Consider the following 24,959-nt stretch of genomic DNA (forward strand, 5'->3'; position numbering starts at 1 on the left):
GTTGTGTTATGTGTGTGAACTACCAATGCCCAACTCACTGTATAGCTAATAATATGTGTTAGGGTTTTTCAGATGTTGAATTGAGTAATTTAGAGTGAAGACAAGACCTTCATTCCAGGGCAGCTTGTAGTGTCTGAACAGCCTAAGTTTCTTTGAGCTTTGAAAGCAACAGAATTAAATTAACAGAATTTCTCGTTGACTTTATTAGATCTACATTCTCTACCAAACAGATAAAAAAAAAATAAAGGCAGTTGAGATAATTGATAACTAAATACTTAAGTTGGCCCGACAACTGGAGTAAATGTGTTGCCTAGTAGTATATTGATAGCCCTAGATTATAAAATACGTGTGTCTTAACAATGGTTTTGGCATTAACTCTGGCTAGTCATTTAAAATAAATATTGTTGGAATAGCTATAAGTCCTGGAAGTCTTGTAACATCCATGTTTTTGCTTATTTGAGATCCACAGACAGGGTCTCAATCTTGGATAGAAATAAGCAGAGTCCCATAGTTTCATAGTTTGTTGGATTGAGCTTTAATTTGGTGATGGTGTCACAGAGACTGTGACTCCATCTGTGACACCTTCTGTGACTGAGATTGGTCACAAAGATGCCACAGGAGCTGCCTTGCTAATCCCCAGGAGCCACCATACGTCGTGCAAGAAAAAAGATAATGTATGTCTACATTTGTGAAGTATGCATTTGCAGTGTAATTAATATGTCACTTTTTCTTAAGCTGAAGTAAATAATACACTTTCTCAAAATTATGGAAGGATTGTGAGCAGCTCAAAAGAAGTAATTGTTCAGAAAATGGACTGCAACTCAAAATCAAAACTGAATGTAGATTTATGTGTAGGATAAGTAAGACTGACAGTCATTAAGCCTAAACTATTTTACTTATACTGGTGGTAATTTCATTGAACATGCTGAAGTGCCCTCATAAGTAGCATCAGAAATGTACTGGTGGACTGCTGTTGCAGGACAGAGAGTGCACAAGGTGGAGAGATGTAATGAGAATGGACAGCACTGCAGTATCCACAGACTGACAGCAGTTTGTTTATATTTGTAATGTTCCTTCCTGGTCCTGGAAGTATGAGTAGCTAAAGGTGTTGGGAGAGAAGAGCAATCCTGTCTTTATTGATCCCTTGCACTCTTGGATGCCTTGGGCAAACCATAAAGTTCTGTTCTTGAGCAGCAACTATATCAAATCAAATCTTCTTACTCAACAGGTCTTTCCTTTGGTTTGATTTAATATTAAATGTTACTACCTTTTCCTTGTCAAAAAGGAAGTTTAATTATATCTCCTCTTTTGCAGTATTTATAGTGCACTAATTAGTGCTATTTCCAACCTGTGTCTCCAGGTAACAGCTGTGCATAAGTGTTTGAAATTGCCTGTCACATCTAGTTCTTCATCTTTGAAATGAACAACAGGACTGGGTGTTTTATTTATGGCGATGCAAGAGAATGAAAGACTTGAAGTATGAATTTTTGGGTCACTTGTTGAGTCTTTAGAGCTGGCACTTACCAAAAACTTTTTGAAAGTCAAATAGAAGTGGCTTATTTGACAATAAATTTTGAACTCTCTAGTGCCATTTTTACAGTGATAAAGAGCAGGATTGCATGCTTAATTTTCAGAGGAATGGTCAACATCACGATGTAGTCATGCATATTCAATAATTACTTCCTGCTATTTGACCAGATTAGAATAAAGGAAGATCAGGAAAGGAAGTTAATTTTTGGTGTGGGTTTTTTTTGTTCATTTGTTTTGGATTTCTGTTTTGTGGTTTGGGGGGGGGGGGGGGTTGTTGGGTTTTTTTGTTAGGTTTTCTTATCTGTTTCAAAGTTTAAAGAAAATTTGCTATGCAAGAAAATAAGTAACATTTAATATCTTAATTTTTGGAAACTGTTAACTTTTTTAACAGGTATATTTTTTTTAATGCAAAGTTTAATTTTCATTTCTTGGAAAACAGCATATACTTCAGAGTAAAAACGTCAGCTTAAACGATTCACCATGAAACAAGAAGCTTTCATGGTATCTTTCCTTCACACTGTAATTAAAATTCTTCTTGGTGCTATATGATGCAAGGTTTGCTGTTCTTCCCTGTAACAATGTGAAGAGTTGTGCATCTCACCTTTATGCATGAAAAGTATTTCCGCTGAGGAAAATCGTGTTTGTACGATTCTACAGGCAAAAATATAAACAGAACTTTAAATGCTTAATCAGAGGAAATAAATCACTTTCAAATGGCGGAACTAGTCCAGATGTGTATTTTATGAGGAGCAAGACTGCGTGACGTCCTTATCTTCACCAGTGCGGCATCTCGTTCGCTGCCGGTGCCCTACACCCCAGTGCTTTCCAAGGGATTTATTTCCAGGCTCGCTTCTCCTCTCCAGCGCTTTTCCTTCCCCGGACGCGGGTCCCTCCGGGCGGGAGCGCGGCCGGGCCGGCTCGGGGCGCTGCGGGGCCGCAGCTCCTCAGGGGATGGACGGGATTCCTGGGAATGGACGGGATTCCTGGGAATGGACGGGTTCCTGGGAATGCAGGGGGTTCCTGGGAACGGACAGGGTTCCCGAGCGGCAGCAGCGGAGCCGCGGCGGTGGGAACGCGCCGTTCCCTGAGGGGGAAATGATCCGTGTCGGGCGATGGGCATCGGGAAGGCGACGATCTAAACTCGCCCGCTTCCCACCCAGCCCCGGGGAAGGCTGTGCTGGGGCGCTGCTTGGCACTGTGACAGCGGGCACAGCAGGGTCACACGTGGAAACAGCAGCGATTTTGCCTTCTGAGCGGGTTTTGGGGGAGAGCGGCGCCCGGGGGCTGTGGAAGAGAGGAAAGGGCTCTGGTGTGTCCCAGCGTTTGTGGGTGCTTGGTGGTACAGTGCTCGTAGCACAGACCTGGGGCTGTAATTGCCAAGTGTTCAAGCGAGAGAAAAGGGAACCTGAAGGGGTGGGGGCGGCACAGTTTTCGTTCCGTGTTACCTCAGTGACACGGACACGCGTTATCTCCTGAGGGAGAGTCACGGGATCCATCACGTGCGGGATGTGCCGGCAGCGGGGACATGTGTGTCTGTGCGATAAGCTCCAGCACTGGCACTCCCAGGTGCTGGAGAGCAGCAAAGGGCTGAGGCACCCTCTCCTCCAGCCTCTGGTGGTGACAGACCTATGTGTCTTCCTGACCGTCCCCTACCTGATCGTCTCTGGATCCATGTCCTTCTCTGCTCAGACTCAGTCCTCATCTCCTCACCCATTTGTCACTGCCTCCTTCACCCAATCTGTCATCAGTAGCCCCCTACATCCTGAGCCCTCCTGCAGCTCCCGGGCTCTGTCGCAGATTAATGCCAACCATCTCCTATGCATTTTTCTCAGTGACTGCTCAGTCCCCGACCTCTTTGTCCTTCATTCACTACACCTGTTGCTGAGGCCACATTTTTATCTTTTGCCTTGGAGTAGGACAGGCTAAGCAGGGAAGTCACCAGGAGCTCTGGAGGACAGCCTTTCTGCTTTCAAGGCCCAGCTATACAGCCCTGCAGGTAGTGATAAGATGCTAAAATACAATTCTTCTCTTTATGTGGCCCTTACACATGCAAAAAAACCCCTATGGAAAATTACAGTTGAGTTTCATCAAATCCCACACAAGCAGCTTCAATGTTCAAATTTTCAGGGTGTTTTGGAAGCTTCTTCATACAAGTCACAAAAATCACCACCTCAACCACCAATGTGAACTCCTTCTACCACCTAGTTTTCAATTCCCTGCTTCAAACTTTGAGACTGTCAGAGACCTGCCACCATTTCCCACTAAGTGTCCAAACCTTCAGAAGAAGAAACCTTCCACAGTTACCACTGGGGCCATGTAGCACTGTGTTTAAAGTTTGGTAAGATTCTTAGCAACTGGAAATATGGTCTTATTAAAGGAAGTACCAGGTGACCTGGTGGTGGCAGCAGCCTTGGTGTGTCAGGTGGAGTGGAGGAGGAGGGAACATTTCCTTGCAGAGCTCTGTAACTTAAATGGGAGGGATCCTGCACATTAACCTTCCAAAAGCTTGTACTAACAGCCTCCTCTTGGCTCTAGACTTAAAAAGTGTGGGGGAACTGTGTGTATGTGTAGGTGTGTGCAGGCATGTGAGTACTGAGCAAAGAGGAGCAGTATGAGCCTTCAGTAGAGAGCACAGAAGAGAAACTGGCAGTAGTAGGTATCTCATTAACTGCATACTTTGCACAGTGAACGAAGAACAGAATTACAGAGCTGTACAGGCCCCTTTCTCTGTGCTTTCCATGCAGCAGGACCTTTCCCCCCCAAGTCAGGTTTTCTGCTGGGTGTGAGCATCCCTGGGCTGCACCTGGCTGTGGTGACTCGTTAATACATCCGCTTGGAAGAGATGCCTGGTTTGTACACTGAAAGGATAAACTGCTTATCCTGTTTTCTCTAATTCTGTCATAAGAGAGCAAAAGCTCATCTGACTGGTTTAACTTAAGGGTAAATACAAGGCAATGTGGCTGAAGGAGATAGAAAATGGAGAAGGGACTCTGAATCAGCTGATTTGTATTTAAAGGCTTTATTCCACTTGCTCTTTCTAAAAATATTTTTTTCTGGTTTGGAGAAATAATATATAAATGATACCCTGGCAAGAAGTGCATAAAATCTGACAGATTAATAAATTGCACTCTCCAGAGCTGTAAGCTTGAAAAGAACGCTGCAGACATAATGCATGTTCTTGGCTTGAGAGAAATCCTGTCCATTAGAAATATACTTCTCTGAAGATTGATCTGAACTTTTGAGCTTTCAATTGAATAATTGCTCTCTGAGATTTGAAAAAAATCGAATTATTTAATTTCCCATTCACCAAAATTGAATAACATTGCAGTTGGTGATTTAAAATGTTGAATTAATTATGACATTTTTTAAATTCCCTTTTGTCTTTCCTTTGTCAGTTTATTTCAAGGGCCTCACTAATGTGAAAAGTGTATCACCCCAACAGAGAGGAGAGATGAGTCAGAGATTTGTCAGCTTGAATGGCCTCAGACCTACACTTACCCCTACTGACCACTGTGATGCAAGTCTGAAGCGATGTTACTTGCATATTAAAGTGCAAGACTGGGAAAGCTAAAGTTCCTCGCTCAGCTCTGTTCTTCTGACGTTCTCTGCTACAGCCAGTCATGGAGAACAGGTCAGATTCACACACACAGAGCTGTACTAAGTAATCTAAATCTGGCAGCAAAGAAAAAGGTGAATTCACACAGGCAAATGGGGGTGAGTGCAGGTTGGTTTCACGAGGTGACTGCAGCCAGTCTCATGGCTGTGTCGAAAGGATCAGGTGGGTATCTCCATCCTCCTTCACAGCCACCCACCTCACATGCTGTTGGGCCAGAGTCAGGAGTTGGGAATGGGTAACTGAAACAACTCCTGCTAGGAAGGAGCCATTACACTGGCTCAGTTAAAGCCATGCTCTTGCCTACATAGAGTTAGAGAAAGTCTAACACGATGTTACACACAGTATGAAAAGAATAGATGAATGTGTTGTTCCAGCATCTTTCTTCAATCACTTTCAAATTCAACCTTGTAAAGCTAAAGTCTCCTTAGATTTTAATAATAGAACTACATAAGTAAAAGTATTAGCTGTGAATGTGCACCCCTATTTGCAGTCCTGAACACATGATTATGACACATATTTCTATGACTTAGAAAGGTGAGACAGAAACACACACAGCTGGTTCTGAAGCTGGACCACAAAGCTGCTCGAGTAAGGCCTTTGTCAGTCAGAGCTGCACTCCTGCTCCATGACACACACGTGCTCCAAGCACAGTGAGTGCTGCCAGCCCCTGCCCCCTGCAGCACAACCCACCATCTCAGCTCCAGTGCAGCATTTTTGGTCAAAGCTGGATCAAATATTGATGCTTCAGACCACAAGCATTGTTAGAGCACACTGACCATTGTATACAATCTGCCTCATCTCCAAACTGCAAACCAAATGTGCTACTAGAAGAAAAGTCTGCAGCTGTGACTTACAGAATATATGGTAGGAAATTATACTCTTGCTGATGAGAGGCCTGTCAAAGCCTTTTAGGATGTGGCATGTTGGTCTGTAACATTTGAAATTTCAGCAGAAGACAAATTTCTTCCTTATCTGTATCATATAGCCTATTTCTGTGTCATCCCTCCAATTTTATTTTTCTCTGGCATAATTTATGTGACTAAAAACTGTTTATAGGACTAAAATAACCGTCAGATCGGAGAAGGGACACAGTTCCTCTTGTACATAATATGGGTTAGAAGGCTGTTAGAAGGTTCCTGTCCCAAAATTGATGTAGTATGCCTATACATGAAAGATGAAAAGACTTTGTTTCTTACTCCAGTTTCTTGCCATCCCCTATTTTTGTAACGAATAGCCTAAGTTTAATTTCAGGATTCTGTATTCTTTCTGCTTTAGGTATGCCATGCTGTGTACTAACATCATCAACACACATAATATACAATAAATAAATAATAAATTAAAAGCCAGCTCATGCTCATCACCTTGAGGTTTGCAGGCAGATTCAGAAAATCTCAGCTCAACAGCAGGTGCCCACATAAGGGAAAAAAGCAATCTTGCCCTAGGACTCATTCCTCAGACTAACCACCACCTGCTGCTTTTTGAGAGGGGAGTTATCCCTGGAACACTGCATTTGCATTGTGTCTGCTAACGTCAAGGCTTAGCACAGGAAAAAACATCATGAATTTAGCAGAAGTACTAATTCAGATAAGTACAGGCTCAGCTGTTGTTAAATTGGCAATTATAACTAGATAGTCTCTGCTCCCCTGCCATCATCATTGTCGGCGCTGGAAGTTTTGTCTCAGTTCAGCGAGTATTCTATTTTGTAAGCTCTCATTTGTCTTCTGTTTGACAGCTTACAGTGATTTTGTTTAGCTGTACTGATGAACTGCTGTCAATGGAAAAAGCTCCAACCACCAGAGGCATACGAGGATTAGCCAAAATGTACAATTCCTACACAGTTGGAAAATGGGGAGATTAACTATAAAAGGACTGAACTAGAATATGAGATCAGATCATCTTCTCAGATACGGCATGTGTTCAGGATTGCAAATCCATATCCAACTATCTTTATCTCTGACCTTTAAAAGTAACTTTTCAGCACAACTGCAACTACTGGCAGGAGCAGCAGAAGCAGAAAAAAACAAAACAAAGTGTTGGCAAGTTCAGCATTTTACCTGCTGGGGACCTGGATCTGCTTTCAGATAGTGCAGAATTTTAGAATTCCAGCATCTGCTCTAGGCTTACATTGCATCCACAGCTGTGATAAGGAGGGATAATCTTGTTCTAGACATAATATGAAATCTGAATCTCTTCTCTGCCAAGCAGTTGGTATGGTTCCAGAATCCTGCCACAACACTCATTTCTATCTTTTGTTATTCTGCAGACTCTGAGGCCAACCTGCCTTCTGTAAACTTGTACTGTGGTCTGTTTGCGTTCTGGTGTCAGAGCCTTACAATGCACCAACCAGAGGATTTTTTAAATTTTGTACCTGCTGGGAAAAAAAAAGGTCGTGAAGCTTCTTCAGTAGAGCAGATTAGTCTCAACCCCATCCCTATTTAAGCAAGAGCCAACTCAGCTGTTTCCATTTAGTCTGTGCTCTCACTGTACAGTGATAGCAGAGGGCACCCTGTGTCCTTTATGCCTTTGACTCATGTGCCTTCCCTGTGTCCTAGGAGAACTGGACTTGGCTTCCCTCCCAGAGGAAGAGAGAGGTACAATTCTGCCAGCCTGGCTCCAGTACAAAAATAATGACTTTCAGATCAGCCCAAAGCTCTGTAGTTGCCCTGCACCCCAAGAACAGGCCCCTGGTGCAGGTTTGCAATGCACTGGCACCATCTCAGGTCTGCAGATCCCTTTTTAGTATCTATCATTAAATAAGAGTATCTCAACCCAGCCTTGACCTTTCCCCCAGCAGTCTTTATACCTATCCTACTGCTTGAGCTGGGAGCAGGTTACCCCTGCTGCATCTGGAGCCACTGGCAACGGGTGTCTGTCAGGCCCCAGGACAGGGCACTGCTGTGGACTGCAGTTCCTCCTGGGGAGGCAGCTCACCCCAAAGACTCCCAGTAGCATCCAGCAATCATGTGGAGAGTAGCAATGAGCAAGGGGCAGTACAATTTGCAGTATCAGGTGGCATATCCATGGCTCATTCAGTCACAAAATTACTCTGGGTGCATCTGCTCATCAAGCAGAGACCATTCCTGAGCTGTGTAACTGCAGCTTAAACCAGCTGAAATTTAATCTGCAACAGCATCCAGCTGTGACAGATTTGTCAAAGGTGCCTGAGGAACCCCAATCCTCCACTGTGCTGACAGCTCATGTTGACAAGTGGTTGCTTTGTTTCCATAGATGGAAATTTGTAGGACTTCTGGGACTGAAAAATCAGGCTGTGCAGATCAGTGACCCCGCAGTCACTGCCTGAAGCACCCCATTACAACTGAGTCACTTGAAGATTTGATCTCACAAGTGGTTCTTCACATGCTCTTGCTTTTCAGCATGTGCTGCTTTCTCCAGCCAGGTGAGACCCCGACAAGGTGAGGAGAGCAGTGTTTGAGGGGCAGGGTGGCCAATGCACTTGGCTGTCACTGGTATCTCACTTTTGTTTTGGTATCAGTGTTGAACATAAAGGCAGATTTTGTGTGTGTGCATGTGTGTGCTGGTTTATCCAGTACTGATTAGATGTTTCTTTTTTTTCATGCCAGCAGATTTTAAAAGACAAAATTCACTATATGTACTACTCCAGACAGCACCAAGTTCACCTGTTAATAGTACTAGAATTTAACTTCATTGTACAGTCTCCCCATCCTTCTGCATCCTTATCTATTGGACAGGGATGCTTTTTTACTGTATTTTGATGGTAATCCTGTTCAGTTCCCCCATAAGTAAATTAGTAAAAAAAAAAGACACAACTTTCAAAAAAGGTTTGTTAGAGAAAAAAAACAACATCTTTTGAAGCCATCTAATTAAATCTCAAAAATGAAATAAGGAAAAAATTTGCTTTGGGAACACAGGAAATGTTACAATACAAAAGTACACCACTCACTTTTGGAGTCTGCTTACCACGTACCATATAATTGTGGTGCATATTTGATTTATCCTAATTACACTTCAGTGTATTTATTTGCTTTCTGACTGGCGCAGAACTGCCACATGCTGATCGGTTCAGCTCGCTTGTGCCTTTTGTGCCTTTCCTGGGGTGTGCAATGACAAGCCTTGTTCTTTTAACACCAGACTAGAACCAATCCAAAACAAAAAAAAACACCATCCAGGCTGCACATCATGGCTGATGCAGAGAGACTCAGTTTCTCTTGGCCATGTCCATGTTGGGTTTAGGTGCAAGTAAAGGATCACGTGGCTTCCCAGATGATGATTATGCAGCTGCCAAAAGGGAGAAATTCAGTCTTATGCACTGCTTTTTAAAATGCTTTGGAATATCAAGATGCAACTAATTACCCTGTAAAGAGGCTCCTTGACAGTCTAACGGGCTTTTGAAGGTGTCTAGCTTATTATACAGACCAATTTTTTTTTTATTGCTTTCTTTAAGCTCTTCATATGTGGATGCCGTAAATTGTTGTTATTGCTCAATGAGACACTGCATGGGAGGTTTATGTGATTTAATTCATGTGGTAACAAGGAAAAACAGGGTAACTATGAAAGACACCTTCTGCTGGTCAACTGCAGGTTTGCAAATAGTTACTTATGTAACATATGAATGCCAGCTGCAATAAATAAGGACTTTGGCCACCATTTTGACAGTGAGAAGACAGTAATATTAGTCAATAAATGCATCACACACAGTTTTGGGAGGCATCAGCAGTATGTTTCCCATTGTAACAACACTCTGTAATTACATTATCTGCAACTGCAGTTTTCCATGCTGAGCTTTATCCCCATCTTGGTAGCTGGTTAAAAAGACTGAGGCACAGAGAGCTCAGTGCTACAAGCCACATGGCCTTGACCTTTGCAGAGGATGTACTCAAGATTCATGCTTGGCCAAGAAAGGCCCTGTGCTGCTCAGAAAGAAACAAGATGATCCGACATCTGGGGCAACTTCTATCATCTTTTGCTGGAATCATCTCTGAAATGTCCCCACAGATGCCACTAACAAAGCTGGTTTATGTTTTTCTTGGTCCTAACCTGTAGATTAGGACAAAATATTTCTGTGGGCTGCTAATGACTCTACTCTTAAGTGTTATATAAAGGGATTTCAACACATAGTGTATGTGATTTAGCTCAGCAAGAACTGAAATGCTGAGGAATGTTACAGACTGTCTGTGATCACCTACTCCAACTCTATCCAAAAAAGCTTATGGCCTGAAGGCTCAGGAAATACACATATATTTTCTGTCATTTGACATATAACTAGCTACATGTAAATGTTGTAACTGTGTATTTTAAAAAATAAAATTAATGGATGCAATGAGGCTCACCACTTTTGAGCCCCTTCAGAAAGTAAAATAGAAAAATTGTTCATAAAGGATCTAGAGCTGAACAAGGAAATGGAAGCACCTATACTTTTGAAATCACTTGTGAATTTACTCCTTAGGTTAGTTTGAGTTTTCATTTATCTTTGAAATGAGATGAGAAAAGAAGCCTAATTACCAGTAAGGTGGTTCGCAACGTAAATCCATAGCACAATTCTGTGTCTGCAGTAGGAGATGGGGCTTGTTAATGGAGGAAGGTCAGTTGCATTCCACAGTGTATAATTTATGCTAAGCAGAAAGCACTTTCATTTTTGTAGTACCTTGAAAGTTAAAAACATGCTGGGGTTGAGAACCCTGCTGTTAAAAGATGCCATTTGCTTTTTCAAAAGAAACCACAGACAGAACACAGAAAAATTGTTTTGCATTTAAAAGGTACAAAAAACATTATAAAAACTGAAACCTTTATTCAGTGAAATATTCTTATAGGTTAGTAACAATTTTCTATGCTCCTCTCAGCATTCAAAAGAATTGCTATTGTCTTGGTTATGAGAAATCCCACTAGCCCTTCATAGCTTGGTACTGAGGGAATTGGGTGCAAATCTCAGATTCTGTATGTCAAAATGGCATTTTTTTCTACCGAAACAGAGTAACACAAGAGACATGCAGCAAACTATGATGAGTAATAAACTCTGAATTACCCATGGGATCTTAATCTATAACTATGCCAAAGAGGTCACGTGGTACTTTATTCCATCAAGTCAGTCAGACAGTTCTGAACCAGCCACCATTTTGCTGCAGAAAAAACCCCCACTCTTCATTTTCATCACATTAAAAGTTTTTCTGATTCTATGTTGTCTTACATATTCTATTTTCTGTGCATGAGAAGTATCTAGAAAATTGGTAGGGGGAAGCACTTTTAGGGGTAGCAAGTAAGGGTATTAGCTTCTTGTAATGATTCACGGCAGAGAAATGACAATTACTGACAAAACAGTCCTTAGACATATAGTAAATCCTCAGAGCAGTGTGATCCTTTGTCAGCTCCCATTATCTGCAGCCCAGTGTTACTGAGCTGTAGTAAGAGCAGAGGACCAACTGAAAAACACAAACCACCCAAACCATCAAGCTGTGTGTGCTCAATCACAGAGTGGTCTAAAGCTAGAAGTTGCCTTTTTTGTCTTTTTAACTTTTTTAATAAGCACAGTACTTCCTATGGAGGACCACTGCTTAGGCAATTGCTTTTCCATGGCTTAGTCACCCAGCATTAAATGAGGTGCCTGCACGATATGTTTTGACAGGTGCTGCTGAGCTGTTTAGTTGAGGCAGTTTCAAGTCATGTCTGCTGTTTGCTTTTAGTGGTTCTGGAATGGAATTTTTCTACTGAAAGACTCAGTACAGTACACCAGAAATAACTGCTTTATGCTCACAATATTCAGAGGAGCAAAAGCAATTAAATATGCAGAACATGTGAATAACTAACTGGCAAGAATGGACAAAGTGGCCACAGATCTTCAAATCTTCTTGAGGCAGAGGGGCCATGGCCTAATGGAGAGAGTTCATCCTTGTTTGCAGAACACATTTTTGACTCACAGCAATATTCTCTTTGTGCACATGTCAATGCCACAGTTGCCCTTCTGGAAAGTCAACTGTATTACTCAAGCTCTTGAGTAAGGTTTGAAATGAATTAAGAAAGCCTACCCTGGACTTCCATGTATTAGTAAAGCAGAAAGAATGCTGGGCAAATTTTGGCACAAATACTTTTAAGTTTTACAGGAAAGAACCACCATACAAGCAAAAAAAAATAATAGTGAAAAGCAAAGTAGGGTTTCATCTAAATAAAAGATTTTAAGGCAGGACACGAGAGAGAAGAAGAGAAGCAAGTCCTATGTATTTACATAATCACAGCTCAGAAAATTTGTGCCTTTGTCAATATAATGGAAGTCTAAGAGAAACCAAATTACAGGTAAGGAAGTATAGTCAGAAATGCCAGATAACATTTCATATTCCTTGTCTTGAAAATAATGGGACATAAATTGGCTGTTAGTGAAAAATACACTTCCTACAGACAGTATTATCTTTCTCAAGATAAGAGGAGGGATCAGTGTATTGCCCAAATAAATGCTGCCCATCAGCCAACCTAAAGAAATGTAGTAGCTCCCAAACCCAGCTCTGTGTTACTGGCAGTTGTCCGTGTTGCAATTCTTTTGCTTTTTAAATGTTTGAGAAACGCATTCCCCTACATCCTTTATTGATCACCAGAGAGGAGAAAAAAAACAAAATCAAACCAAAAGTCAATGTCAGCTTTAAGTCTTATAGTAATTCTTCCTTCATCACCAAGATATTTCTTTAGGCTATAAACTTAAAATTAATTATAAGTCCTTATATATGCATTAAAACAAAACACATTTTTCATTAAAAAGTTTTGCTACAGGCTTTTGTTCAACTGACAAAATACACTAGGGAGTGTAAAAAATATTTATTCAACCTAATTCAACATAACTATAATTTTCAATACTTAAAAACAAGATTTACAGAGTAATGACCTTCTACCGCTCATGTGAAATCATCTTACAGTCCATACAGTATTTTTATAATTGTATTTTTACAATAGCTTTAACTTCCAGAGACAATGAGCTTTCCCATGGAACAAGTTTCAAACCCGCTAATTTGCATCATTCAATTCTTCAAACTTTTAAAAAACAGTAATAAATTGTTTGGAAATATATACAGTGAAGACCACTGAAAAGCTGTTTTCTTGAAACAAGGAATTCTGTAAGAAATACATATAATATTGTTTCAAGACTATCTTACAGAAAGCAGCAACTTTCAGAGGCCGCTACTCAATTTAGAGTTTTATATAAAAGTGAGCCCACTAAGACAAATATAATCAGCAGACTTACAAGATTATAGTAATTCTTCCATTACTGCAAGAAACTCAACTGTATTTGATATTGATTGAATGTATAATTCTCAATACCTGTATAGTTTTTGAATACTAATTGGCCTTTATATACACTTTTGTACAATTCTAAAATATTACATCTTGGTAATTAAGATAAACATACTATAGAAAAGGTACCTTATTTTGAATTTCTCTTAACATACATTATTGCAGTCAAATATGAAGTCAATTCTGCATTTACTCCATTTCTGGTGAAAAGAAATATTTATTTATGAATAAATTCACTAGAAGATTTTTTTAAACCCTTCTCCATGCATTTGACATACTAATATGAACAAGGAAAAGAAAAACTGGGAGAAAAACAAACAAACTGTTGTTAGGAAAGAACATGAAGTACTAAATTTAGATTAGGTCTGGTATGAATATTAAATGGCTGTATTATGTTTGTCAAAATTTAACTTCACAAAACAATTTCTGTTGAAATTGAGTTTATAAACACATCAAATAACTGAAGTGCTAATGTCTCTCTCAGCTGACTACCTTAGACATATTGGAACAGTAAAGCTTACTGTATAAATAAACTTCATTACACATTTAAGATTTATCCTTTAGTCCTTTACAAAATGGAGCCAAGTTACCTTAAGAGCATCTACCCTGCCAGCATGATGCTCAGATCAGGTACTCTACGTGTAGTGTCACACCCTTCCAGCCAGCCCTTCCTCTAGGGCAGGAGAGCCCAGTCCTGAACAGAGCTGAGTCACACACTCAGGTCTGGAAATTTAGAAGGATGCTCTGCTCTGTCAGTTAAAATGTAGCTTTAGTGTTCAATGTTTTTTCCTCACATTTCTACTGCTCTTGGTACTTGTATGGATATTTACACAATCAAAAGGACATGGAAACTAAACAAGTGTTCTAATTTAACTACAAACTAAGCAACTGCAGTTTACTTCCCCCATTATTATTATTTTACTGTGGAGGAAAAAAATGCTATCCAGCACCAGTTACAAACCAGTAAAGCCATGAGAAAATGACACCAGGCACTGCAGAAGATACAACAGGACACTGAAAATTATCAGTAATAAAACAGTCACCTGAAAGGCATGCTAATTTTAACACCTAGTACTTAGGTGGTTCAAGCTGACATACAAGTCCTGTAGAGGGAGATCTATCTTCTGCTTTCTCTGTCATTTGAGTATTTCACACTCCCGGTTTGATACCAGCAAAACCCAAGGAAATCTTTACTGACTGATGTCCTACAATTATTTCTCCTTGGCAATGACTCACACTTCCTTTCTAAAACAATTTCCCTTCATTGTGTGAAATGCTGAACTGGATGACAGCGTGGGTATGACAACACCTATGGAAAAGGCATTTGGATATAGCCTACATTAACAACATTTAAAATGTTCTGTAGTTAATGCTTTTTTTTTTTTCCATTCAGTATATTGGCTCAAAGAAAATAATTTAGAAGCCTGTTGCCCTACAGAAATACTCCAAAATAATGAAAGCCAAGTCACATTCTTAGGTTCAGTGGTTGCTGAAAGGATTTACCCTGCCACAAGACAGTGCTTTATTGTATTTAAAGAAAAAAAAAAAAAGAGGAGCAGCAATTTATCACAATTTTCCACTACTGTGCAATAACAAAGGAACCAATACAACATGGAAACCTGTTAGGTGAGACTGTATGACATCTGGAGGTCACAGCCTTACGCTCCTTCTTGCTCAGGATAATTTAAAATTTTGCGGTGAGCTTGGCGCAAATATTGCTGCTGCTTGAAGTAAACCTTAAAAGCTCCTTTTATAGCAACAAAAGCAATTCCACCCTGAAATAAAAAGATATTTTGAAAACCTGCACAGTTCAGTGACATACCATTGCAAATGTTCTTCTTAAAAATTTCCAGTCAAAGAAGATTTGTTTTCAAATATATGGCATTTTCTTTTGAAGATTACCTAATCAGGACAATTCCAAACGAATATCTCAAACTTTTCTGTCACAATGCACTATTACAGAGGTTAATATTACTTAAAGAGATTACACACTGACTCTATAAGAGCTTTTATTTGCTGGGAAGTCTGACAAATATTCTTAAAAAAACCCCAAAAACAAAATACATCTTATTTCAAGAACAAAGAAAATGCAGATATGTATCTGCTTTCCTCCCTTCTCTGTATATATACTATACATGGCACAAGGAATAATAAAGATAACTATTCCATAACCAGACTGTGAAAAACACCACTTGCCAAAAGTGAAGTGAAATAAAACCTATTTTTGTATTTCCCTGTGGAAAGTTTTATAATATGTTTATCTCAAGCCTTCAAAATGAGACACCAAGAAGCCTTTAGTCTGCATGAATGTTTGTAATATCACTGTTTCTTCCATATGGAAGAGAGGGGCATAAATACATAGGAATTGTAAACAGGGGCTGAAGTGACAGTCAGATGACCTGGGATACCATCTGACCAAATTCCCCTTGCAAGGCTGCGACCAGAGAGATTATTCAGAGAGGAAGAGATCATCTCCTCTCTTTGTCACTCCCCTTCCACTCAACTTCTATGGAGAGTTAGTCTTTCTCTCCTTATTAAAATAAGAAATGAAGAATTTCTCTCAAAATTAGTAAACAAAAGTTTATATGAAAAAGTTTATAATATAAACCTTAGTCTTCCCTTGCAGAGATTGTTCTTAGAAGATGCTGGCTAAGATTAGTGCTAAAGTTTGCTTAGTACAGTACCAGATACAAGTTTCAGCCTTGTCTTGAACTGAGATTAGTTTCAGTCATATGGACAAAGTCTTTCACCCACATGGTTACCAAGACAGGCAACCTTAAAAAACCCCTTCCCTTAATCAAATGCCACTCTTAAAATTCTAGGTCAATTCATGTTCCTTTTTACCTTCCCTCCTTCGCCCACAACACTTCATATTCCCAAATTATAATAATTTATGAAACAAACAATACTGAATCTTACCAAGATTGTCCTTTGTAAATTTGAGTTAACACTGCTGAACATCAGCTTGCCAACTATCGTGGCAATAGTAGGGAAAACTAGAGCTCCACAGAGAATACGTGTAGCAGAGACATGGTCTGCCAAAGGGTTCGCCTCTGCTGGAATTCGAGGAACAGGACATCCAATGCCTAAGGGGATAAAAGTGGGGAAAGAAAGATTACATAGCCACTGCCTCAAAAAGAACACAGCACAGTAGTGCCCACCCTCCACTCCATTACAAATCTATAGCCCAATCCCTCTTCTCAGTGAATATTCTGTTTCCATTAAATGACTGTATTAATTTTTACTTTCAAGTAAGACATATGATTTTTAGCAGCTTGTTTTGTTACTAAGGCCTTAACTGAAACCATGCTCCTGCTCCTCTTGGCCCACCTTTCTCCCTAGGTACTATACAAACACAATCTAAACAGAATGAACATGAAAGAGAAGGATGGTGTTAATCACCTCTGCTTAAGAATGGCAAACACTACTTGCCTATCCCCATCTCCTAAAGGCAGAAATTCAATCTTGGTATTTTCTTTCAAATTTATCACATTACCTGGAAATATGCTGTTCAAAATTTGTAGCTTATTAGAGTATTTGCGCCACAGTCTGAGCACATAGTCCTCCCAGCGGATCATCTTGCCCAATATCAGCATGACTGGGATGGTGGGAAGGCCAATCAGAAGAAATAAAGGATCAGCTCTCTCCATCACATCAAGACCTTCTTTGTGACCCACAACCTGGAAAATACACATATGGTTGGCAAACATAACAGAGGCCACAACTGAACAAAATATAACTTAAAGAGTCAGGTTTGTTTGGAGCTGCCCACACCTTTTAAGAAAAAAGGAATATGGTTTTACCTAATTTACTCTGTTTTCTCTTTGCATCCTTGGTTGCTTATGAAGTGTAATGCAGGTGAGCTACCAGCTCTAGCTTGCAAATCATTAATCTTGCAGAGAGCTGTAACACAATTCCTTCCCATCCCAAGAGAAGTTTCACGTGTTTCTGTGTATGTAAAACCCCTAAATGTCTCAAGCATTAATATAGCAGGCTTTCCAAAATGCATCAAAGCATTTACAGTTTGACAAAAATTAATTCTACACTCAGAAATTGATTAGATACTACTGTTCAAAGGATAAATTGATAGCAAGTATCTCACGATGTTTTAATCAAAATTTTATGTTATGATCTCTGTGCAACAGAGATCACAGTATTAAACTATTGCTTCTCTAGGCAGTGCAGGAAGATGTACATTATTTTCAACTGTAGTGGAAATAGCATATCTTCACGTGTACTTTATTTTCAAATGTGGTTAATGCTATGATTTTAAAGGACAATCCTTACTGCTGTGTCTAAACCTTTCCACTGGCACATAAAAATATTAATCAGCCTTTGCAGTTTATAAAATGTACAGATTAAAACTATAAAAAACCAGTGCCTTATGTTTCCTAAAAAGTACATAGTTTTAATTTTGAATAAATCTAATGGGGCTGAGGACATAAAAAACATGCAAGTGGTAGATATCCTCTAGAGTCGTCTCAATTTAAGAATTACTAAATGGTAACAAAGTCCTTGAAGTCCTTCTGGGAAGAACAGGCTCTTTCATGACTCTCTCCATAAGAATCCAGGAAGACTAGAAACATTAAAATAACTATTATGTTTGTCAGGCAGCAAATTTCCTGATGCACTTTCACTGACTTTTTGTTTTTCCACAAATACAACAAGCTATCAAGTCTTCACTTGCACAAAACTTAGAATGAGGTGATAAGAACACGCAACAATAACAAAATTTAAAAAAAAGAAAACAACAAAACTTGTACTTCTGGAGTAGGTAGGGCACAGGGAAGAAACCAGGGTAATGTACCCCAGTACCTTCAAACTGTATTTTTTTAGACACGCTTTGAAAACCATTCCATTTTATGCTTCTAGAACAGGAAGTTATGTTATCTACCACAGCCTCTAAAAATAGGCATAACCAATACTGTTGCTGCCAAAAGATTATCCCTGAAAAAAATATTCAGCATCTGTCTTCCAGCTTCTTCCATATCTTCCACCCAAACCATGAAGTCTGACACTATCCTTTTTCTCCTTAGACTCCTTGTCCATCTAAAAAAGCCTCAGTATCTTGTCTCTTCTGCTTTAGATTACTATATTTCTCTGCTTTCAGTAACCCTATATGATTTGTTACTGACTTAGCTACTACTAGAGTCACAATGTCAATTCTGTATTTAATTTTCTTAACCTTTAAAAATAGCTTTTGTGCTTCTCCCCAGCCATTCAGCTGAAGGAGTCTGAAATGCATCAGGAGACAAGTTGTATTAAACCCAGCAAAGCTGGGGTGGCAAAAGGGGTGAGACAGTTTCCCTCTATTACCACCTTAATAAATTGTCTTGCCAAGGGTGTCACCCATGCAATCAAAACATTAAATGAGGTAAACAGCTAATTCTTCATATCTGGATTTGACCAGCTGCCTAAACTAATGTTTAGACAGATCCTCATTTCAAAAGCAAAACAACTACAGAAAGAAGCATTTATCTTTCCACTTTATTATGTAATTCTAGGGCAGCTAAAAAAGGTCATATATTTTCCTACAGAAAAGGTCTCAATGAGCAAGGAGAAGAGGACTAGTGCATTTCAAAAGTCTGGTTGTAGTATTACAGATGGTTGTAATGTTCCTGTAGGAGCCACAAGAGCAAAATATCCAATGAGAAAATTCCTAAGGGTACCATTCTGTAATACAGAGACTCATCCACTGGAATGGAGGTGATATTCAAAGTCATTAAACATCTCTTATGCACCTGCTTGACCCTGGCCACACTGGTACCAGGGGGACTGCAACAACTCATTTGGGCTTCACTTCATTTCTGCTACAAGATCACATACAAACTGAACCAAAACAGCACATGATCTTGAGATGGAGCCATCTGCAGAACTGCAGGGCAGTACCACACAGTTCAGGAACGATTAGTGTCAGATGACTTACGTGGAGAAGGACCAGGTTGTACATTTAAAATGAGAACTGTGTGGAGGAATACTTGCTGGCATACAACTGAATCTGCATCTGAAATATTTTTATGCTTTCAGGCAAGGCAGGTTAAGGACTTGATATAGGAATCAACAACTACAACAGTAACAAAGATCCTTCTAGTTGTACAATCTATGAAAACTCTTGTCTTGTGGCTGAACTAGGACAGCTGTGAACAAGCCTTTCTGTAGTTAATAGTCTACTACCTATCAACATTATTTTTATATTTAAATAGCAAGTTCACAAGAACAGAAGTAGGAAAAGTATTTTTTCCCCTTTCAACTAATCATACAGTCTGAAGTAATTAAAAGAGCATATTATTAATTTGCAGTGCTTTGCATTTCTTGTTTATGAATGAATTGCATCATTCAGAGGATGCATTTTCCTTTATACAATTTAAAAAAAAATCACATTACACAAAAAAAAAAATTTCACCATGTTTCAACCCTTTGAATGTTACTGGCAAAGTTTTTCTCCAGCTAAGAGAAAAATATTAATCTCATGTCCTTTGTGAAGAATTACCCATTAGTAGTATCTAGGCAGTAATGGTACTTTTTCTATGAGAACAGACTTGGGTTCACCAGCCTGCCATACAACAGGCAGCCAGCTAGAGCAGTAGTGAATTTTGTTAGTTGCAGACTGAACCATGTTTGAACAGGCAGACTTGGCTTTATACCAAGCCAAGTCTGTGTGACCAGTTAAAAGTGAAAAGGTTTCTATGCGCCCATCTGGAATTCACTTGTTAACTACAATGAAAGCAGCTGAAATATGTTTTAAGCCAAGGAAAAAAAGGAATCCTAATAGACTTTTTCTTTAGAAGACTTGCTTTCAAAGCTGGTAAGGAGAGGGAACACGTGTGTACCTGCATCACCGTCACAGCTCCGTACGTAACAGCTGTCCAGTATATAGAGCCCACCATTATTCCAGCTGCAGCAAAGGGACATGCCTTTGAGATCAGTCGATCTGCAAGATCCAAAACGTAAACAACTGGACCTATGATAAAGGAAAAGTAAGGTTTCAAGATAGATATAAATACACATAAAAGCATCCTGAAGAAAGGTCTCGATGTCTATCACTGATAAGAAAGAAAAAACTGGGCAAAATACAAGTCCGAGATACCACATGTGCTGTTTAAAAGAGGACATATAATTAAAAAGCTATTAAGCCTAACTTGTAACTAAATACTATTTAATGTACTGCAACATCTTTCCAAGAGATTGATACACTGGTTAGAGCACTAATTTACCCACTAAAGTTGACAAGCTTCCTTTGTATTGAATCAGAATAGTTCTGTTGTGGAAAGCACTTTAGGCTTAGTGGTTTTTTTATTTGTTAGACACTTAAATTTCAAAAGGAAAAAATACCAATAAGGAGTAATGTACTTCATGTACTTATCTTTGACAGCTTCACCTGAAAATTCTGTCATTAAACTATCCTGCTATCCAGTAAGTAGCAGCACAGTCAGGAGGAAAGACTCCTTCCACTGCTAGAGACTGCATTCAGTATTTTTAGAGGACCACCTCTCAACCTGAATAGGAGTATTTTTCTCTCCAGTGTTTAGTGCCTTTGACAACAATGCATGAATAGTTTCATTGTTCTGTCTATGGAAAACTGCACTTTCCAGACTTAGAGAGAACAAGACATTACCCTGACCACCTCTGGTGAGGTGAACAAGGGCAATGCTTGCATGTTTTCTTTGAGGGTCTGCAACAGCACCAGTCAAGCAAAAGCCAGAACACTGAGATGTATGTATGGAAGTGAAAAACATCATCACCATGATCAGATTCCACATTACTTCTGTATTTGTCAACAAATTCTACATACAGACTGTCCTCCCCCAGCTCAAATGCAGAACAGTTCCTGTTAGCTTCCTCCTACTTTTTCCTACCAAATTCAGTTATGCTCAAAAGTTATGCTCAAAACCAGCCTACAGGCATTCTTCAAGTAACTAATCCTCTGTGTCTCTCATCGAGGTTTACCCACTCTAGCCTGTAATTCTTTCACTAATCTCCTTTTTTTTGGAGGGTGGGGAAAAAATGATCTCTTGAGCAGTGGCATGAAATGACTTTCTGAAGTCTGGATAGACTAGATGTACAGAACTTCTGCTAGATGAACTGCCAGGCTAGTTAGCATGTTCTGGATTGTACACTGGTCCTGAGTTCATTGCCATTTTCCTCCTGACCTTCAACAAATCAAAACTTGTTCTGACCTTGCACAGAATTAAGATTAGGTGCCATAGGTTTTTTCCGGTTTTTTACCTTTCCAAAGGTAAAAGGTATTGTATTTGGCATTCTCCAAAAATCCCTTGCAGTTCAATTCTCACCTCGAATATTCATAGTACATCACAATTTTATTTTCTCAGTTTTTAGGGTGGTGATAATTTAACACCCCGTTCCCCAAAGTTTGTGTCTGAACTATCATATTTACACTAAATGAATTAAAAGCTGTGCATTTAAACATTCAAACAAGATTTGAAATTCACATCAGATATTTGCAGAAAATGTGTTTCCATGAGCCACAGTGACAAAATTGTGACTCCTGTTTCATGACTTCGTTGGTTCCTCTTTTTAAAAGCACAGCTCTAGTGTGAATGATTTCAAAACAACCAGTTCTACTCAGTTCAAGTCAGTCAGTGAAAAAAAGCAACAGGAACATCTAATTGAATTCATCTGTTGTCATGTTTTATCAGCATTGGTATTCTCGTAAAGCACTCTCAAATACATCTCTTTTGTGATGGGTTTTTTCCTTTTTTTTTTTAAACAGGGTAGGATTTTACACACTGTTTGTAGAGAGACCTTGTAGAAGGACTAACTTTTTTTCCCTGTACATGTGTATGTGTGTGAATATCATACTGAAGAGCTGCGATTTAAACACATCTATCTTATATGCAGTTTTAACACAAGTCATTGTAAATACTGCAGTTATGCACAGACTAGTGGGCAGTCCTAACAACTTGGGCAGAATACTGCTTAATGTACTCTCTACTTGAGCTCTGCTGGAGCCTTGAGTTCTTAATTTACTACTCACGTACTTCAAATTGTTTCCCTTTGTGTGCGTTTTCCAGTACAGTGTGCATTCTTTAGTAAAAAGCTCTCATTTTAAGGGCAGGAAGCATGTTCCTATGTGGCTTGTAAGACACTGAACACCTCACCAGTATCCTGCTTCAAATACACCAACTGATGTCAATTAGTCCACAAACAGTGTAACTATAGAGTTAAATTTGTTGTCGAGTTGAGCATCATATTGTTGATTAAGTACCAAAATTAAAAGGCTTGTGAAGAAGGAACATTGTTTAAAATACAAAGAACTGGAACAAGCAGTTCAGCTCTTAACAGTTGTGTTTAACTTTCCAGGACAGACTTAAGAAAGCGCTGGGATGTCTATCAATGTGCTTGAAGTAGCAACAAGGTCGTAACTGCAAGTACTAAATGCACAAAAATTGACACATCTTGACTGTTTCCCACAGTCACTGAAAAAGTTGTTTAGTTGCATAATTTTGAAAACTTATATCTGTTTGAAGACAAGAGACTCAAAAAGCAGTGAAGCTTCCCTTATAACACTTCAAGTTATAATACTGATACTAATCATTAAGAGAAGCTAGTTACAGAATTGGCTATAGAACACTAGGAAAAAAATTATTGAAACAATCTTTCAACTAGTCCCTTAGGAAGGCAGTAGTGAGAAAGGAGGACAAATCTGTTTCTTTTAAGATGGTATTAAGGAAAAAGCAGGAAAATAAATATCACTGATATACAAATTAAAGAAGGAAATAAAAATGAAAATATTTTTCATTTTGCAAAATTTGTCATGCTTTAACAGAATTTTTTCTGCCAAGTCTGTTTTCTGTTCATTAAACTGAAATAATTATCTAAGAGATACTACAGTTACTTTCAAAGTGGCAATAACATTTTTCTATTTAGTAAAAGTTCTCAGAAGAGAGGAAAACAGCTAGCAAGAACATAATTACTACCAATCACCAAAACTGATAGGCACTATCAAATTTGAAATGGAATTATAATGTAAAGATATGCCATGGGAGGGGTTGTTGAGAATTGGTAAATATATAAAAAGATACCCACTGTTACTTATAAAGATATTAATGGATGTCTCCTCAAACTGATATTACTTCCAAACTATAAACATAAATTAAAAGTTGTGTTAAGGAGTGCCCTTTCACAGAAATTTGTTTTTAGAAAGAAGTTTCCAGCAGCACATTAGAGAAGTCTTAATGTAGATAAGTTTTTGAACTGTAATGCCTCAGGGAAACTTCACTTGTTACTTCTTCCCTGCTCAAGTAATTTTAGATTCTTGTACGCTATGACCAGTACTGACTTCAAAGTTACCTGCTGCAGGAGAAAGAAACAAGACTGCTTGAAAACATCCTACTGTCCAACTCTGCCTGCTGGGACCTTGCCTGACTTACAGTTGAATTGTGAGAGAACAGCTCTGGGTTATTAGAAAGACCTACAAAAAGGCAAGACTGTCTCACTTGTTTAAGGCTCTTCAAGCTCATGATTGATGTTGCATGGACCCAGATTCATCTCCCTGCTCTACTACTGATGTCTTCTGTACACTCAGACAAGTCTGAATTTTATGCTCGTATCTCTTAAAATAGAAAAAGATGGTATTGTGAAGGAAAATACATCAGATACATTAAAAGGTTCTTGCATACCTGCATGCAAGAGCTGAAAAATCTCATGCAAGAATTTTAGGTCACCTTCAGAAAGCAGAAATGTTAGAATTTAGTAATTTTAGCTTTCAAATACAGTATGCCACAAATTGCAAGAAGAGATTAAAATGCCTGTTGTTGTTTATGTGCATGTATCCTGTCCAAACTACAGTTGCTTCCCCTTTTTCCCAATGCCAAAATAAAATGCAAATGCAGCTCACATTACTATTTCATCATTCAAGATACAAATAAGAATTTTAAACAGCTTCAAGTTTTGTGGTACATTCTCTGTCCAGATATTACACTAGTTTTCTTCCCAAAGCCAATGCTAAATTTTATCACTTGATGCTTTCTTTATGATGGAGATTTCCCTTATCTTTATAGCACAGCTGAATTGTGGTCAATACACAAATAACTTGGTAGTAAGCTTCATGCTGGTTTATGTTTTCTTGAATATCAACAATACACTAGTCAGTATTTTCTTTCCCAATACTCAGTGTTCTAGCATGGAAATAAACGTTATCACTCATAAAATTCCCTTGACACCCTAATTTTGTCAGCCCTTGTACCAATAGGAAAGAGGTTCTGTCCCAAAGAACTGACTTATTTTCAGCTGCTTCATTACAAAAAAAAGGTCCTTTAAAAGATCTTTAAAATCCTCTAAATGCCTGCACTCACTTGCTACATCAGCATTTCTTTAACAAGCAGTTTTACTTTTAAACAAAATTTAAGTTCCCATGGCAACATTTCATTTTCTTGCTTTACTTAATATATCCCACAGAACACATGGGCAAATAAGGGCTGGACTAACAGCAACCACTGCTAATTTAATAACATGCAACACACCATGCAGTGTCCTACCTGGCTACTCAAGTAAGTAGACTCTGGAAGACCACATCCAACCTTTTTCTTTCACCTTGACAAAG

The 24,959-nt window shown here is 39.1% G+C and overlaps 1 protein-coding gene across 2 annotated transcripts in view; it reads right to left on the bottom strand.

The window, feature by feature from the left end:
* Positions 1-12,907: 12,907 nt before the first annotated feature.
* Positions 12,908-24,959, bottom strand: part of MARCHF5 (membrane associated ring-CH-type finger 5) — a 28,728-nt gene continuing 16,676 nt past the window's right edge. Inside the window, exons 3-6 of one of the 2 annotated variants that reach the window (XM_027710935.2) lie at positions 20,227-20,357; positions 16,893-17,076; positions 16,316-16,482; positions 12,908-15,171 (exon numbers count right to left, since the gene is read on the bottom strand). In XM_027710935.2, coding sequence (XP_027566736.1) covers positions 15,055-15,171; positions 16,316-16,482; positions 16,893-17,076; positions 20,227-20,357 — 599 coding nt within the window. In that variant the 3' untranslated portion in view covers positions 12,908-15,054. The remainder of the gene's footprint in view (positions 15,172-16,315; positions 16,483-16,892; positions 17,077-20,226; positions 20,358-24,959) is intronic. The other variant, XM_027710936.2, reaches the window with a different exon arrangement.

Source organism: Pipra filicauda, unplaced genomic scaffold, assembly GCF_003945595.2.
Source record: "Pipra filicauda isolate LSUMZ 115617 unplaced genomic scaffold, ASM394559v2 scaffold15_size4787011_pilon, whole genome shotgun sequence".
Classification (NCBI taxonomy): Eukaryota; Metazoa; Chordata; class Aves; order Passeriformes; family Pipridae; genus Pipra; species Pipra filicauda.